Source organism: Parambassis ranga, chromosome 24 (genome assembly GCF_900634625.1).
Source record: "Parambassis ranga chromosome 24, fParRan2.1, whole genome shotgun sequence".
Classification (NCBI taxonomy): Eukaryota; Metazoa; Chordata; class Actinopteri; family Ambassidae; genus Parambassis; species Parambassis ranga.
Window position 1 is genome coordinate 2,017,144 of NC_041043.1, and position 15,895 is coordinate 2,033,038.

The 15,895-nt window shown below is 41.4% G+C and overlaps 2 protein-coding genes across 2 annotated transcripts in view; both read left to right on the forward strand.

Annotated features, from left to right (window-relative positions):
- The first annotated feature begins 2,417 nt into the window (after nt 1-2,417).
- LOC114428578 (regulator of G-protein signaling 6-like) overlaps nt 2,418-15,895 on the forward strand; it is a 75,680-nt gene continuing 62,202 nt past the window's right edge. Inside the window, exons 1-2 of the mRNA XM_028397128.1 lie at nt 2,418-2,485; nt 9,946-10,282. Coding sequence (XP_028252929.1) covers nt 10,064-10,282 — 219 coding nt within the window. The 5' untranslated portion in view covers nt 2,418-2,485; nt 9,946-10,063. The remainder of the gene's footprint in view (nt 2,486-9,945; nt 10,283-15,895) is intronic.
- On the forward strand, nt 5,055-6,532 carry LOC114428579 (diamine acetyltransferase 2-like). The gene is made up of 6 exons (XM_028397129.1): nt 5,055-5,146; nt 5,666-5,717; nt 5,881-5,964; nt 6,050-6,151; nt 6,236-6,276; nt 6,365-6,532. Exons 1-6 carry the CDS (start codon nt 5,072-5,074, stop codon nt 6,530-6,532), a joined length of 522 nt encoding a protein of 173 aa, XP_028252930.1. The 5' UTR covers nt 5,055-5,071.

Consider the following 15,895-nt stretch of genomic DNA (forward strand, 5'->3'; position numbering starts at 1 on the left):
CTGGGCACATCCTGCTGGAGGACATGTTGAAGGATTACACTGGTTATCCCATCAGGCCATGGGAACCTTTGGAGAAGCTCTATGCCACATCTTTACACCTAATGACAGCAGCTGTATGTCATAAGCATCCATATTTTTGTTGGCAGTCCTCACTGGTAGAGTGTATATTGTAATAATACTATTTTTCCTGTAATTTAATGTATTTATTTTTCATCATCATCATCATCATCATCACTTTCTTCTTTTTCTTCAGCTGCTGCTGCTTCTTTCTCTCTGTCTCTCTCTTGCCCTATGCCCTCTAAACCTCTGTTTTTTATTTGTTTCCATATTTTTGCACATTTTATATTTACCAACATTAATCATTTGTGTGATATATTGTCACATTTTTATATCATTTCTACAGTCATGGCCAAAATGTGTTTTGTGAGCTCACAGAGATCTTTGAAGTCAGCATGTGAGCCTGTTTTTATTCATTTTTGCAGCTTAATATTCTTAAACCCTTCTTTCAAAGCAGGGTTTTCATAGTCTGCCAGCAAAGCTTTTGCAAACGGTTTATGTCCTAGTAGACAGCACAACAACACAAAAGTCAACCTTTTGTTCTTAGTCATCAAACCCACAACGCCAAACAACGTCTGTCCTGGTAGAACCAGCTGCTCTTTAAACTACAAACAGAGATCTTTGACTTTTATTTAAATTATAAATCAATACTGTGTCTGTGCTTTGTGACTTTTATTCACTGCTCCCACCCACAGTACACTCCTGACACCCCCACTGCGACTGATGCTCAAAACACACAAGTCTAGAATTAGGTTTAGCGCAGTGAGAGAGAGAGAGAGAGAGAGAGAGAGTGTGTGTGTGTGAGAGAGAAGAAACATGTGCACCAAATCTGGGGCATCCCTCATCTAACCACTTACTAGCTGACACACACACACACTCCTGTGGGATCATCTCTTCCTGTTTACAGTTACTCAATAATTCACTTGGTCCAGAGTGGAGGCAATATGAGATGATATAATGTGTGTGTGTGTGAACACAGTAGTCCATTAGTGTCAATGTTGCTTTTGACGACAGTAAGTTTCTAAGTGCATGTATTGATTAGTGAGCTTATTGACGTCCATTTTTTTCCATTTAGGCTGTAAACAGCAGATGAAAGTGAGAAAGCAGAGAGAGAGAGAGAGAGAGAGAGAGAGAGAGAGACAAACAGCTGCTTTGGAGCGAGCTGTCCCCTCACTCTGTCCCAGTAATAGCTTATCAAATTAGGCCAGGAAACATTTTTAGTCTGCACCACCAGCAGTGAGAGGCTGAATCTCTGTAAACATGCTGTCTGTTGACATGCTTAATGTCAGATTGGGTTGCACACACACACACCCCTCCTAAGTGCATTTAGCACCCAGTTTCTTCCCTCGGACCGTCGTTGCATCAGATGCTTTGATGTGCCTCAGTGCCTCCAACAAAAGTCCCCATAAGCTATAGGAGTTTATCTGCGTGGCCCGCGGCTCTCTGTTGGCCCCTTCAGAGAGCAACGAGGGAAAAGTGGAAGAAGTCTTCTGAGCCAAATGTAAAAAGACTTCACCACAAGATAAAACCCTGCATGAAAAATGCTATTAACATAAAAGCACTGATGGATGTAGCATTAGAAAGATATGAGGGGTCATCAGATGATCAATACTTTCAAGCATTCAACTACTACCTATTATTATCAGCTTAAAAAAGCAGGTAGGCATGCATCATCAGGCTAATATATAGTCCTACATGTAAGCAGCAGGCAAAACAAGAAGGTCAGTCAGGGCCCCCCAAGGGTTAATAAACTGCAAACTGCACCAGCATTATACAACATTTGCATTGACTTCCTGCTTGACTCCACTTACTTGCACCATTGCAGGGGTTGGAGGGCCACTGTAAAAACCTGATGGGCTTGACAGAAAAGACGTGCTGTGAGGAGAAATGTATGTAATATGTATATAGTATTAGTCTGTATCTCCTCTATCCAGGTCAATGATCAGAACAATGTTCACAAAAATGAATGAATGGCCTCATACAGATCTTTGCTGGTGTTGACTTAACCAGCTGAGGGCGTGGAGCCAAATGAAAAGAAGACCTAAAGGAGGCAGAGGCAGAGAGGACAAAGAAGCTGCTGCGATCATTAGATGATAACAAAGCCTGTAAAATCACAGGGTAATTGCTGGGAGGTGGAATCCCAGAGCGATGATGAAATGGAGTGAAAAATGGTCCCCGGTTTGAACATCCCTCAGAAGTTCCATTCAGTGAGAAGGAACACTTGAAGTCTGCAATTTCTCCACTTTACAAGATCTGAAGTCCTGTAGTTAAATATCAACAACACACATGCGCACACACACACACATGTATGAGACCTGCTCTCTCTCTCTCTCTCTCTCTCTCTCTCTCCTGTGTGGTGGGTCGCGCTGAAGCCGCTTCTTGGCTCCGGAGCTCCAAGCGAGCGATAAGAAGCCGGCAGCCCGCTGAGGTAAGCAGGAGGGATGGATGAAGATGTGCTGATGTAGAGAGGGTGAAGAGTGAAATGTATATGTTGTGTGTGTGTGTGCGTGTGTGTGTTAATATGGTTTATCCCACAGAAGATGTGTGAGAGAAACCTGGATTGTTGTTGCGCTTTAACGCAACGAGTGCAGCGATGCGCTGAGGCTGGATGCTGGTACAGTAGCTGCACGGTGTATCTGCAAAGTGTGTGTGTGTGTGTGTGCGCGCCACAGAGGTGGATGTTGTGTGATTGAAAGAGACAATTAGACAGTTTGGTAACAGAAGAAGTGCACTAAATGAGTGAGAGTGAGGCGTGTCTGTGCATACTGCTGTACAGTAAAAGTGACAGAGTGTGTGTGTGTGTGTGTGTGTTTGAGAGAGGGGGATTATGGGGCAGGTGTTTGGGAGTGGAGAGAATCAGTATTTTTAATCTCCAATTTTATAATACGATTAGGGCCACATTTAAAGCATGTTTCGTTTTATCAGGATAAATATGGGATTCAGGTCTCTTTGTGTGGACTGAACATAAATTAGGACTTTCTTTTTCATAGTTTTGGTCAGAGTCTGTTTTAATAAATAATAAACAGTTCCTGCATGAAGTGGTTGTGATGTTGTGGCAGCAGTTTGGGAGACATCCTTTCAGTGTAACAGCATCCCTGCATGACTAAGGTCATCAACAACATGACCAAATCTGGTCATTGGTTAATTTTTTAAGGAGGTGGTGACACATCTGGCGCCCTCCTGTGGTGGTGTTGATTATGTGCATGTAAAATGTGTTACCTCAGGTAAAGCTTGTTGCAGATGGGAGAGTTTTAGCCCATAAAATGTGTGAATTGTTGTGAAAGAGCCTGTTTTAACCCAAACTAAATATTTTCCTCAATCTCACCGGGTAGTTTTTTTTACGTTTTTTTACGTAAACGGCAGCATTAAGTTTAATTTCCCAAAGCACGAAACAGGCGAAAACACACAGCAGTGTGTAGGTTTTGCAACAAACAGTGAACTTTAATGGACACCTTCACAGGAACCACCAAGACAGGTAAACTGAAGCTACGTGTAAAGTGGCGTTAGCTAAGCTAGCTGTGAGCCTTTAACTAAAAGGATTAAAAGGCTCTAAAACCTTTAATAAAAGTTCTCGCTTATACTATATTTAACAAAAATTAGCTTATCAGCTCTGCTATCTGTTAGCTTATATCTGACGTTATACAGCACACTGTAAATCTGGAGTCGTAATTTCCCTGCTAACTTTAGCTGTTCGTCACCTTGCTAGCTGCGCTGTTTAATCCATAATGTAGTTATTCTGACATGTATTGATAATTTGTGGCTGCTGTGTATTAACTCTGCGAGCTATTGAAGCGTTGTGAAACAGACATAAGTTGAGGTAACTATGTGTCCATGCCGCTCCCTCTGTTGGATGAGAGGAATAAAAGGAAAGAAGAGAAGGAAAAAAGACAGAGGTAATGTTACGGTAAAGATGATGTCAATGACATTATTTCTTTTCTTGAATAACTCAGTAAATAGCTAGCGCTGTCTGTTTGTTTAAACGTCAGCTAATGTTATAGAAGGGAAGGGCCTATTTGTTATGTCAATAGTCATGTAACTCCCCATCATTCCTTCCTCATGCAAACATGCTAACATGAGATCTATTCAGCAGGTCTTATTGCATCGACATGGTTATCTGACGGTTTCCCAGCTTGTTATAGTCAATCAAAATGCTCTTCATAGCTGTTTGTTGTGTTACGGTCCATATAGTCCAAAGTGCGTTTATCATGTTAAACTTTACATCAGTGTTAAAGTGCACATCATAACTTAGCATCCCCACATGCTGTATTATACTGCAGTTTACTGATTATTTGCATTCTGCTAATTAGCATTTCACTGTAATGACAATAACATTGAAATATTATATGAAACTAATATATGAATTACTAATATAATTTGTATCAGAGAACGTACACTGCATATTATACAGAATAGTCTACATCATGCATGTGTCTAGGTGTTTCATTTATATGATTTCATTTCATTTTATTCTTGAAATCATGTGTTTATTATTAGACTGCTGTCACATACTGCTCTTCTGTCTTCAGATGCACTGCTGAGGTTCCTCAGTCCCACCATTGCAAATCCTCCTGTCACCTCCACCTCAGCAGCACCACCCAGCACTGATGCAGCAGCATCAAGCGGACCTTCTGTTGCTCCAGTAGTGGAAATTGGAGCTGGCAGCCATGTACATTATTTGGCAAAACAATCCAAAATGAACTGATAGTCCATCAGTTCTAAAACAATAGAAACACATTGCGACAATATTTCTCCATTATTTTAGACTGCACCCCTGATCTGAGTCATAAGAAGCAGATCTCTGTCAGGATAGTGTCACAAGAAGACATTCCTCAAGTAAAAGAGTATGTGTATATGTATATGTACACTAGCAGTGGAATTTACTGCGATGCAATGGGGCGCTACCTAAAATCTTGCCTAGGGCGCCAAATTTGGTTAGGGCTGGCCCTGCTCACACACACACACACTCATACACGTTAGTTACCAGCGGCTCCGCAGCACTGTGAGCATCACCTGCATGTTCCCCGACATGAAGTTCTCGATCCGGGCAGCCAACGTGGAGGACTGCAAGGACATGTTGCGGATGATCATGGTGAGTGGACACATGCATGCGTGCAGTCCAGCTGCTCCATAGACCGTATATAAAAGAGGGACGTGGCCATCGTGAAGCCACCCAGTTGGTTGATTGAACCCATTATGAATACTCGATTATACTTGCCGGTTGCAATCATGACATTTTGGAGCCAGAAGTTACCATATTTGGAACTAGAGGACAGAGCTGGGAAGCAGCGGGTAACAGCTACCTACACGGTCAGCCGGTCGCGCTAAAGCATGTCACGTATTGGAGAACAGAGAAACTTGTTTTTGCTCAGCGCTCCAAGAAGAAATTTAAATGCCACTTTGTTCTCAGAGCGCTGGTTTGACAGGTCTCGCTGCTTGTTCTCGGCACACACTCTGTGTAATGATGTCAGTGATCTATGCATAAACATTTTTGAAGTATTATTGGCAGGACTGCGCTGTGACAGATGTGAATGTATATGTCAGCACTTGATGTGATTACAGGCTGATTGGCTGCTTCTAAATGATGCTTTTATTTCTGATTTTTCCACAGGAGCTAGCTGAATATGAGAAATTGGCAGAGCATGTGAAAATCACTCAGAGTGGTACTGACTGTAAAAAAAAAACCTACATACACTCATAAAAAAACAAGATAAAATCAAATGATCATGATGTGGAAGTAATCAGTATCATCAACCACTATGTAACATGTAACCTCAAATTTCAGTCTGCTGTGTTAAAGTTGCTCTGTTTTCATTTGATTTACAGATCTGGAGCAAGACGGTTTCTCCAAGAACCCGCTGTTTCACGGGCTCATCGCTGAGGTGCCAGAGCGGCACAAAACCAAAGAAGGTCTGAATTTTTATTGAAGAAAAAAAAATATTAATTATACTCTCCTCTTGAAGAAGAGATTCATAAAGCTGATTTTTGCTTTCAGGCCAAACAAAGATAGGCTATGCACTGTACTTCTACACCTACAGCTCGTTTTCGGGCAGAGCTGTTTATATGGAGGACTTGTATGTGATGCCTGAGTTCAGAGGTACAGACATGACACGAATACAAAATTAAATTACAAATAAAATGTGCAGGAAATTCCATATAATCTGTGGTACCTGTTTTGCAGGGGAGGGCATTGGCAAAGCACTTATGAGCAAAGTAGCACAAGTGAGTACCACAACAAAGCACTAATATACAAAGTGGGTCTTATCCATGTGCATTGATTTGTGTGTAATTCACATCTGTCTTCATGTAGCTGGGCCTGACTGCCGGCTGCAACGAGCTCAACTTCACCATCCTTAACTGGAACAAGTCCTCTCTAGACTTTTACCACAGCCTGGGCTGCTATGACATCACAACTACCATGGGCTACCACTGCATGCGCTGTGAGGGGGAGGCACTGGAGCACCTGGCCCAGCCTTAAACAACAAAGTGACACGTAATATAATTGAGTAGATTTAAACATACAACAAACATAAAGTCTGAAAATGTAAGATTTAGTTTGCACCATAGGACTTACACAATAATATTAATTGTCACTTTGTTGCCATCATCTTTTGTGTATAATCTACACAAATACTATGTGTAACAAATAACCACACATAAAAAAATGTTAGAAACATTTTTCTTGACATAAATTGCCAAACAACAATAATCAAAGTGCTGTTCTCTTAAATTTATTAAACAATTATGTTGATTTTCTGTGCATCAGTCCTTCCAGCAACTCCTTTCCTTCTGAAAGGGTCCTTTTGCCTACGCTAAGCTAAAAGTTTATTTTAATGTGTGTTCACTTTTGGGGACAGCCTGGAACAGTCCAACTCAAGGAGACATTTCCGAAAAACTTTGATAGTATAACTGAACTGAATCGAAGTCCCAAGTCAAAGTTTTTGCCAACTTTGACAACCTGAAAATTTCTGTTAGTAGCTTTCAATGACTTTGTGGGAGGAATGCTCTGTGGCTTCTCCCATATACCATCAAGCAGCAAATGACAGCATCCCTTGTCATGTCGATGACAAAAAATATTTATTTTCTAGCACCACTCACTAAACTTTGTTTGCACTGGAGCTGTCAGGGATTAAACCTGTAAGATCATCTTTTTGTTTTGATGGGTCAACAAGCTGAACATGTCAAAACTGTCTGAGAGAGCTAGATGTGACACAATGGAGCTTGGTTATACACCGACCAGCGACAAAAGCACTTTTAAATATGTCAGGTGTGACTCTGTCTCTCTCTCTCTCTCTCTCTCTCTCACACTTAGGCTCAGCACAGTTTTGGTCTTGAACCCTTAAATCTGGCTCTTGGCACACTGTGGTATCAGGTCATGTCTTAGTCTCGGTCGGTGTGGACTTGACTACCACACTACTTCTACAGTTTACTGAGTGTTGCTAACAACTGCATGTCTTGTGAGAGGTCTTTTAGTGTCAACCGTAATTTAAGCTTTTAATGTGATGTATTTGATTCAAATCAGACATATTAAGCTTCCCTCACAGCCAATAGTAATTGACATATTTTCTGCAACAGAGCCCATCAGTATGTACTGTATGACTCTCTGTGCGTAGAGATGCATGTCTCCTGAGTCCATGTGTGTCCTTGATTTGCAGCCGTACCTCAGTGTAAAAACAGCCAGACGTTCTTACCCGGCCTTGCCTGGGGGTGTGATGGTGATGGGTGGTTAAGGAAACGCCGGCAGTATGTGTTGCACCATGGAGGGTCCAGAGGGGAAAGGATAGCACAGACTTCAGAAACAGCAAGAAATCTCACTCAGCATCTACTTCCTGTCAGCACAGCATGCACTGAGAATGGAAATGAGGCCACTTAAAGGAATGTTCACCTCCAAAGGATTAGCAGTCAGGTTCATTTGCAGTGATAAAACCAGCAGATTACATAGGAAGTCTGCTTTATTCATTCTGAAACAAGCCTGTTAGCATTCCTAAAGGGTAGATTGTTGAGCAGGGCTTGCTTAGCCCTTCTACATAAAATCAGCATTCCTTGGTGTAAGGGGAAAGGTTGTTGGTAGTCAAGCTGGTCATGAAAAGATGTGTGGTGATAATGCCTTTTGAACGGCATGATAACAACAAACCCAGGTGAGGAGAAAGATGCTGTTTGGTCTCTTTCATTCCCTCATGTTATATCCTCTCATTCATCTTGTTTTGTGATACATCGTGAGGTATCAAATTCAGATGTGTGTTGTAAAAATTCTTAGGAGCAATTTGTCTAACAAAAGACAGTAAACATCTACATCACCACATGATCCAGGCCGATCAGATGATCAGTGTTCAGCCTGAGCATTTCATTGATATGCAAAATGAAGAGTTGGCGGTATTGATTTCAGGGATGCATGTGACTTAACACATTCCCCCCCTGAGTTGCAGGTTTGGTGTTACATAGATGAACCAGTCGGTTATAAAGGCCATTGATCCTTTCAATTCTTTTCTGATAAATGCTGCATTGTCTTTTCTTCACATGAAGCAGGCCTTTGAGGCTCACACACACACACACACATGCAAACACACAGCTTGTATGTTGTTGCACACATTCAAATACACACGAACAGCTGGCTGATGAGAGTATTGATCTAAAGAGCCAGATGACTTGGAGCTAAATGCCTGTGCCAGAAGCAAACACACACACACACACACACACAAACACACACACACACACAGCATGTTTCCACTACATCTCAGAGCCTGCCCAAGACTTCAGCTTAAAATGTAAAATAATGTAAAATGATGGTCGGTCTTTGTCAGTCTCACAGTCGAGACGCTGCAGTCCTGTTTTCTCTTGTTTCCACTCTTACAGCATTAGCTTTATCTTTTCTGTTTTACTATGGGTATTGATCTTCTTGTCATACCTCAGGTGTTTCTGAAATTATTGATTAAATCATTCTGGTTAAATGGTCAACAAAAAAAACATCCCACAGCTACAACCTTCTCTGGTTCTGGTTCCCTTGCTGTAACTGGCTTGTGGAAATGTTTTCACATTGCAACAGAGCAGTCAGATTAACAGTGCGAGAGAAGAAGAAGAAGAATGTAAACTTTTTAAAAAAATACAGTCGTTGGATAAGATTTACATTTCATGCTATCAGTAAAGACAGCAGCTGTCATTGGATGATTATGCTCTGATGTTTTGATGGGGGGAGGGCTATTGTCTTGTTATTTAACCAGAGGACACTTGTTCCCAGCTTATGTTTGAGATGAAATATGCAGGGACAGTGAAGCAGCTGCAGTCTGACAGAGGGGGAAAGACTACAGAGAGCTGCATGCAGAATCCTCCTATGCTCTCCTCTCCTCCTCCTTCCACCTAATCTCAGCTCATCTCTCCTCAGACAACAATATTTTGACAGCTGTCAGGCCATCAGACGATAGCAGAGTAATGGGATGCTGTGTGGGTCTGTACATGGATAGTATGGAATCATATAATGTATGTGGTACCGAAACATAGGTGTTCCAAAAGCATGAAAAAGTGTTATAAAAAAGCTTGTTCAAGAAATAACAGTAAAAAAACTGCTATTTTTGTGTACAGATTGATGGGAATATGATTCATAAAGTAAGTAGCTGAACACATTGTGTCATTAGCTACTTACCTTATAAAAGGAAAAACAACACTTTACATGCTGCATTATACTCTTCTGGTCCTTCAATCTCTTGTGAACAGGGGACCAGGAAGAATAGCAGAGGACAGATAACAGAGAAAACTGGGAGAATTTATGATGCCTTCATTTCATCCATCCTGTGCCTGCTGACAGGCGACTAAGAAAAAAAAAGTCAGAGAGATGGAGGCTGGCGCCCAGCGGTGAGTCGTGCCGTCTAATTCATCTCCCTCTCCCTCTCCCTACAGCAGCTTCTAGACACTGAGGGGAGAGAACAGGAGGACGTAGAGGAGGCAGACGAAGTCTGCCACTGATAAAGAAGAGAGGATAACTTGTCAGGGGGACACTGAAAGGGAGAGTGTAGTGATGGCTGAGGCACCTCAGCAGCAGCAGCTGCAGCAGCAGAAGGAAGAGGAGGAAGAGGAGCAGCAGCCAGGCCCTGTGGAAGCACGTGACTCTTCTGAAGGATCAGAAGAGCCGAAGGAGGATGTCCAGGCGACCCCGACTCGGCCTCTGCTGTCCATGAGGTCCATGAGCATTGTGGACCCAGATGATGACTCCCCCAACATGATTGTCTACAGAAAGGTAAGAATGCTGCTGTAGATCTCAGATTTGTGGTGATGTGCTATTCAGAGTTTGGTAGATGTAAACGTGTGGTTGGCGCTGGTGGAGCTGTAGACTCAAGATGCCAGTAAGCAGACAGAGTGCTGTATCAGGAGGCCGCGTTGTTCAAGAATGCTTATCGTATGACAATATGCCCATTAGAAGTGAAAGCTTTGATACATCACACTCAAATTGAAGCTCCTATTGAATGATGCTGACACACCATTTTACATTTTGAGCAAGAAGTGTGAGGGCTTCTATAATGTTGGACCTGAAGCTTGGTTGGTTTCCATCAGTCTGTTTTATGGCTGACCCTCACACTTGACTTTAACTGTGGAAGGAAAAAGAATATACTGTATGTCCTATAGAAATGAATATAGCATGTTATTGTATATCTCTCAGATGATAATAAGAGCTGAGTTGAAGTTATTACGGTATATTACATATTTATTATGACATCATTCTGCAGGGAATGGAGGCATGAGAGCAATGGAAACATTTGGCAGGTAGCTGAAGTAACTTTTCTTCCAATGCCAGTAAGTGCTTCAATGAGTTGCACTTCATGCAAAACTTAGTGGAAGTTATTGATTTACATTCTGTAGCATGTTAATGAAGTCAGAGTCTCTTTCTGAGGAGATGCAGCACAATGACAGCACTGACAGCGTGCTCACCGGTGCTGCCGGGATTTTCTGCCTCTCACCAAGACAGTATTGTGGAAGGAGTTTTAACTTGTGTGTGTGTGTGTGTGTATGTGTGGCAGTGAGGGAGCTTGGAGTCAAAAGTTGAATGCAAACTGAACCTTGATTGAATTTTTTTCTGATAATACAAATCCACCGTGTCTGCTTCTGATAGGATTAAACACAAAGCTTCTAGTGAGATGTTGGAATATATGACCTTGATTTTGACCTTTTTCCTGCTGTGGGCAGGCAACTGCTTTGGTCCCCAGGCCAGGTGGGGGACCTCGAAATTTGTTGTTGTTGTCAGGTTACTTCTGACATAATGGTAATGAACACTGGTTGGAGCGTCCCCTTATGCATTTGACAATGGGTGCTTTATGTGTCTTGTGTGAATTGTGATGATTTTAATTGCATTTCAGAAAGTTGATATTTCACTGGTGAAAACATATTTTTTAGATTTTTTTAAATCACTGCTACACTGAGAAAAATGTATACTTGCAAGAGAGTAGTGTGGGTTTAGGTAAATATTTCTGATCATTTTCATCTCAAGTAACATGCTGTTTTTTTCGTCTGCACAACCTGTAATGAGAGCTAAGGAGCAAAAATATGAATGAATTTGCATACCCAATGTGCAAACCCTGTTATATGATGTCTAACCTTAAAGGTAGGGTAGGAGATTTCATTCTGATGCACTTTTTGTTAAATTCGTGTAACTTCTCTTTACAATCCGATAGCAACCAATAAGTTATTAGCATTAAAACGAAGAATATTAATCATCTGTGGAAGCTATAAAATGCTAAAAACATCAGCCAATCCTCCGGGACGACCCTGCGCTGAGTATTGGCTGGTTGTCACTCTCTTCCTGCTCTGCGTGCACCAGAGAGGTATGCATGATGGCACAGACTGCAGCTCGTCTTCAGGTAATGCATGAGATCGGGGTGAGCTCCGAAATAAAGCGTGTGTTTACTTTCGAAATCTGGCTGACTCTCACTGAGTTTTCAAAATCTCCTACTCTACATTTAACAGTGGCAATTTCAAATTTATAACATTCAACTAGGATAAACAGTAAATAATGAAAACTGATGTTCAAAAATTAAATAAACAAGCTTCCACTGTACAGAGGAAAAACCATTGTTGACAGAACCCACCTGCACACATTTTCCTCCACATACTTTAAATTTCCTATCATACTTTTGCAAGATAAAAATCACAAGAAATTTAACCATTGAAGTAGAATATGTTGGTAGTCTGTTACACTTTGAAATTGGTATCTGTTGAGAGAAGCGTGAGGTGAGGCAGGCGAGACTAACAGCCACTGTTGACATTGATAAATGAGATCTTGATTCAGAATGGAGAGCGGGGGGGTGGTGGGGGACCAGAATAAAGGCACAGGCAGTGTACCAAGCTAAAGGAGGTGGGGATGAGATGTAAAAAAAGATGAACATCTAAATCTGCAGAGTGCAGCTGAGCAGCAGATGGATGATACCACGCCTTACACACCCAGAGCTTTCAATATCTCAGCTGTGACACATGGATAATGCACACAGTAGAGGTTACTTCAGGTGAAAAGCAGCACAGATGTGATGTAATAGCATTTCCTTGTTTTACAGCCACTGAGATTTGTCTTGTTCTCTGTGATTTACTTCTGTTTTACTTTGTATAGCATTTCAGCATGGATAAATCATTGTCAGACTCACAAATCTTCCCTGAAGAGAAGCTGTGGATGTGTGAAAATATTTTATCGCTATTGCGCACAAACTGCTTTTGTAAAAAAGAAACCTTTCCATTTTGTTGGCTGCTGTAGTCATGGCCGTATCTGAAGTATCATTCAGAGCATGGCACTGAACATGGCCACTAAAAGGAAAAGAGGTTTTGAAGCTTGGCGTAGCAACAGCTTGAGCAGCAGCTATATTATTGCTGCATTAGAAACTCACTAATCTATCAAGGCTCACAGCCATGTGCTTGACCGGTCGGCATCCTGTGAGGAAGTACTTTCAGTTATTGGTATGTTTCAGGTGGTACCATAGCCGTCTACCGTCATGCCAATTGCTGCTTGCTAGCTTTCAAAGATATATATATATACACACAAGATAATTGTTAATAAAACATTTGTATAGATGCCTTTGCCTAACCTTGCACCAAGTGCCACAAACACTAACTGCTGTTAAGGTGCCACGTTCTGCAGCCTGAAACACAGGCTTTCTCCCCCTCAGTGGGGGGAAAAAGGAGCCTTATTGATTGTAATCAATAAGAGAATCCATAAAGACTCATACAAATAATTCAAATCAGTGATGGTAGCATTAAATTTCTATCAGTTCCCATCCTTAGTTTTGCTTTATTATGTAATATGTATGTCTTGGACTGTGTTCCCATTAGTCTTTCTGGATGAGTCATCAATCATCCACAAGCACAAGAAAAAGGAGGGGTTGAGAGGAAAATGCAAATTGTGCTCCCAATTCTGTGTTTTCAAAGCTTTAGGATGCAAGGTATGCAGCCACTTACAATGAATGGAGTTTTGAGAAGGTTTTATTGACTGAGAGAGGGTGTTAGTAGTTGTTTACTGACTGTTTTTGTTGACATACACTGTTACAAGCCAAGTGGTCATAATCTGATCATATTGTGAAAATTTAAATCACTTTGTGACATTGCAGATATGACATAGAAGAGGCTTTACTGCTATGTGCTTAAAAATATTACTGGTTTCCTCTTTTAGGTGCAAACGACTTGTTGCACTTATGACAAGCATTGTCGGCATCAGCTCTAGTAAAGTGGCATTATTCTATTGTAGAACACAAGCACTGACCTGTATCTTCAATCGGTGCTCCCTAACCCACACGCACCAACACTCACTCCTCTACCATCAATAGTGTCGCAACCAAACAATACTACAGCTTTTTTCGATAAGTTCTGTCTTCGTTCGTCTCAGTCTTCTGAAAGTTACACTGGTTAACATCCTCTTAGATGTTGAGTGGTGTCACGTCTGTGTTACAAAACAATTTGATGACATAACTAATTACTGTGAAGGGTCCCTCCTCCTTAGCCCTGAGGGAGTCCACAGTGCTGCACTAGTTCTGTGTAACTCTGTGTTTCAGGGAAGACCAAAACTCATATCTTGATATTGTTTTCCATGAAGTAACAACAAGTAGACAAAAAACATAACCTCATAAACTTAATATCAATGTGTGTGTTTGTGCGTGAGTAGAGTGTGCCCTGTCACAAGTTTGTTGGGTTCTGTTAGTGAGACTTCCTAGTTTATGTTTGTAAAGCAAGATTTGAAGTCATGAAGTGGTCATTTGTATCATTTTCTTTACCAACAGTATGTAAACTGATGCAACTTTGTGTGTTTTTTCTTTCAAGGCATAAGTAGGTGTGCATGTGTGTGCAAGAGAATAGTGTGTATTGCAAATTTTGTCCTTACGAGTATAGTGAAACCACAGACATCTGTCAAGTATGTAAAGTAAAAAGGCACACAGTTCAACAGCTGCTAATGTCAGACTGGAAAATGGATAATAATGAAAAACTGGACACACACACACACACACACACAGAGGGAAGGTGATATTAAGGGTAAGGAAATTCACTGCTGTTGACTAGAGTGCTTTGTGTTAAGTCACCTTTTCACCAGCACAAATTCAAACCTGTCAGCCAGCATCTGCTCAGAAACACTTTGTGTGTGTGTCTGTGTGTGTCCTATTTTTCATAATTATCCTTTTTCCACTCATGCCATGATGGTGCCTCTCAAGCGCCCAGGGGTTCATTGTGTCAAAACCTTTTTGTGCTTAAAGGAGCCTCTCTGATATTTAATGAATGATTTCACTGATGTGGTCATTGGTTTGAGACATTGAACCACCTGCCTTTCCCTTCAGCCCTCCTCCAACTGCTGAAACATTAGCCCAACTGACCTGACATGACTTTGGTTGAATGCTGTGTTGACAACTCTTTTGTAAATATTTAGCATTTTCCATTATTTTTCCTAACCCTTTATTAAAAAAATAGCAATGATAATGAGTCTTTTGCCCCGTGTCATGGTTCAGGGTGTGTGTTTTGTGCGGTTCAGAGCTTGCACATCAAGTAAAGCAGGAGGCATTTTTTTCCCCACTGACAGAGATGAGCGTTGCCAACTTGGCAACTCGCTCGCTAAATCTGGCCACTTTCCAAATATTGTTTCGTCAAAACAGACTAGCGACAAATCTAGCGACTTTCCCTGGTGACTTTTGGAGGCTGACATGAAAGCACGTATCCTTCTGCAGTTACTGTCCTCAACGAGCAGCAGGTGCATCCATGAGCACCTACCCCGCCCCAAAGCACTCACAGGCGTCAGTCTCACAGTAGCTTCGTGCAGCAGTCTCAGCTGCAGTCAGAGCAGAGAGGAGACCCACACCACTCTGCGTCCAGTCAGGTGTAAAGCTGCCACTGGTCCCGCCATAGCTTACTGATTGAGGCAAAAAAATACTTTCGGTTATGCAAATTATGCAGTGACCTCATTTAGTGATACAAACTGAACTGTGGAATTTGTGAACCGTTCCACCCTCAGTCAATATAGGCAACATATAAATGTCTATAAATCTGATTCCCGGTCACGTGTCCATGTACATGGACCACTGAATATTTAGTAAGTTTTAAAGAAAAAGCCACATTTATATTACACATTTACAAAGAAAAAAAGAGTAATGTAATTTACTCTCTCTTATAGCATCCATAGCAACAGTTATTTCTACACAGAAACAGTGAGCTGGTAGGAATTAGCAAACCACAGCCATAAATTAATCAAAATACAAGCAAGAATTTTATTTTCAAAATAGAAGACCCTGCTGACACTGATATTTAAAAAAAAAAAAAGAAAATAAATCATTTTTCCTCTGCTCCAGCCTGGTACCAAGTGATCCACATGCATAGTTGGGAATGCTTTCTTCTACTT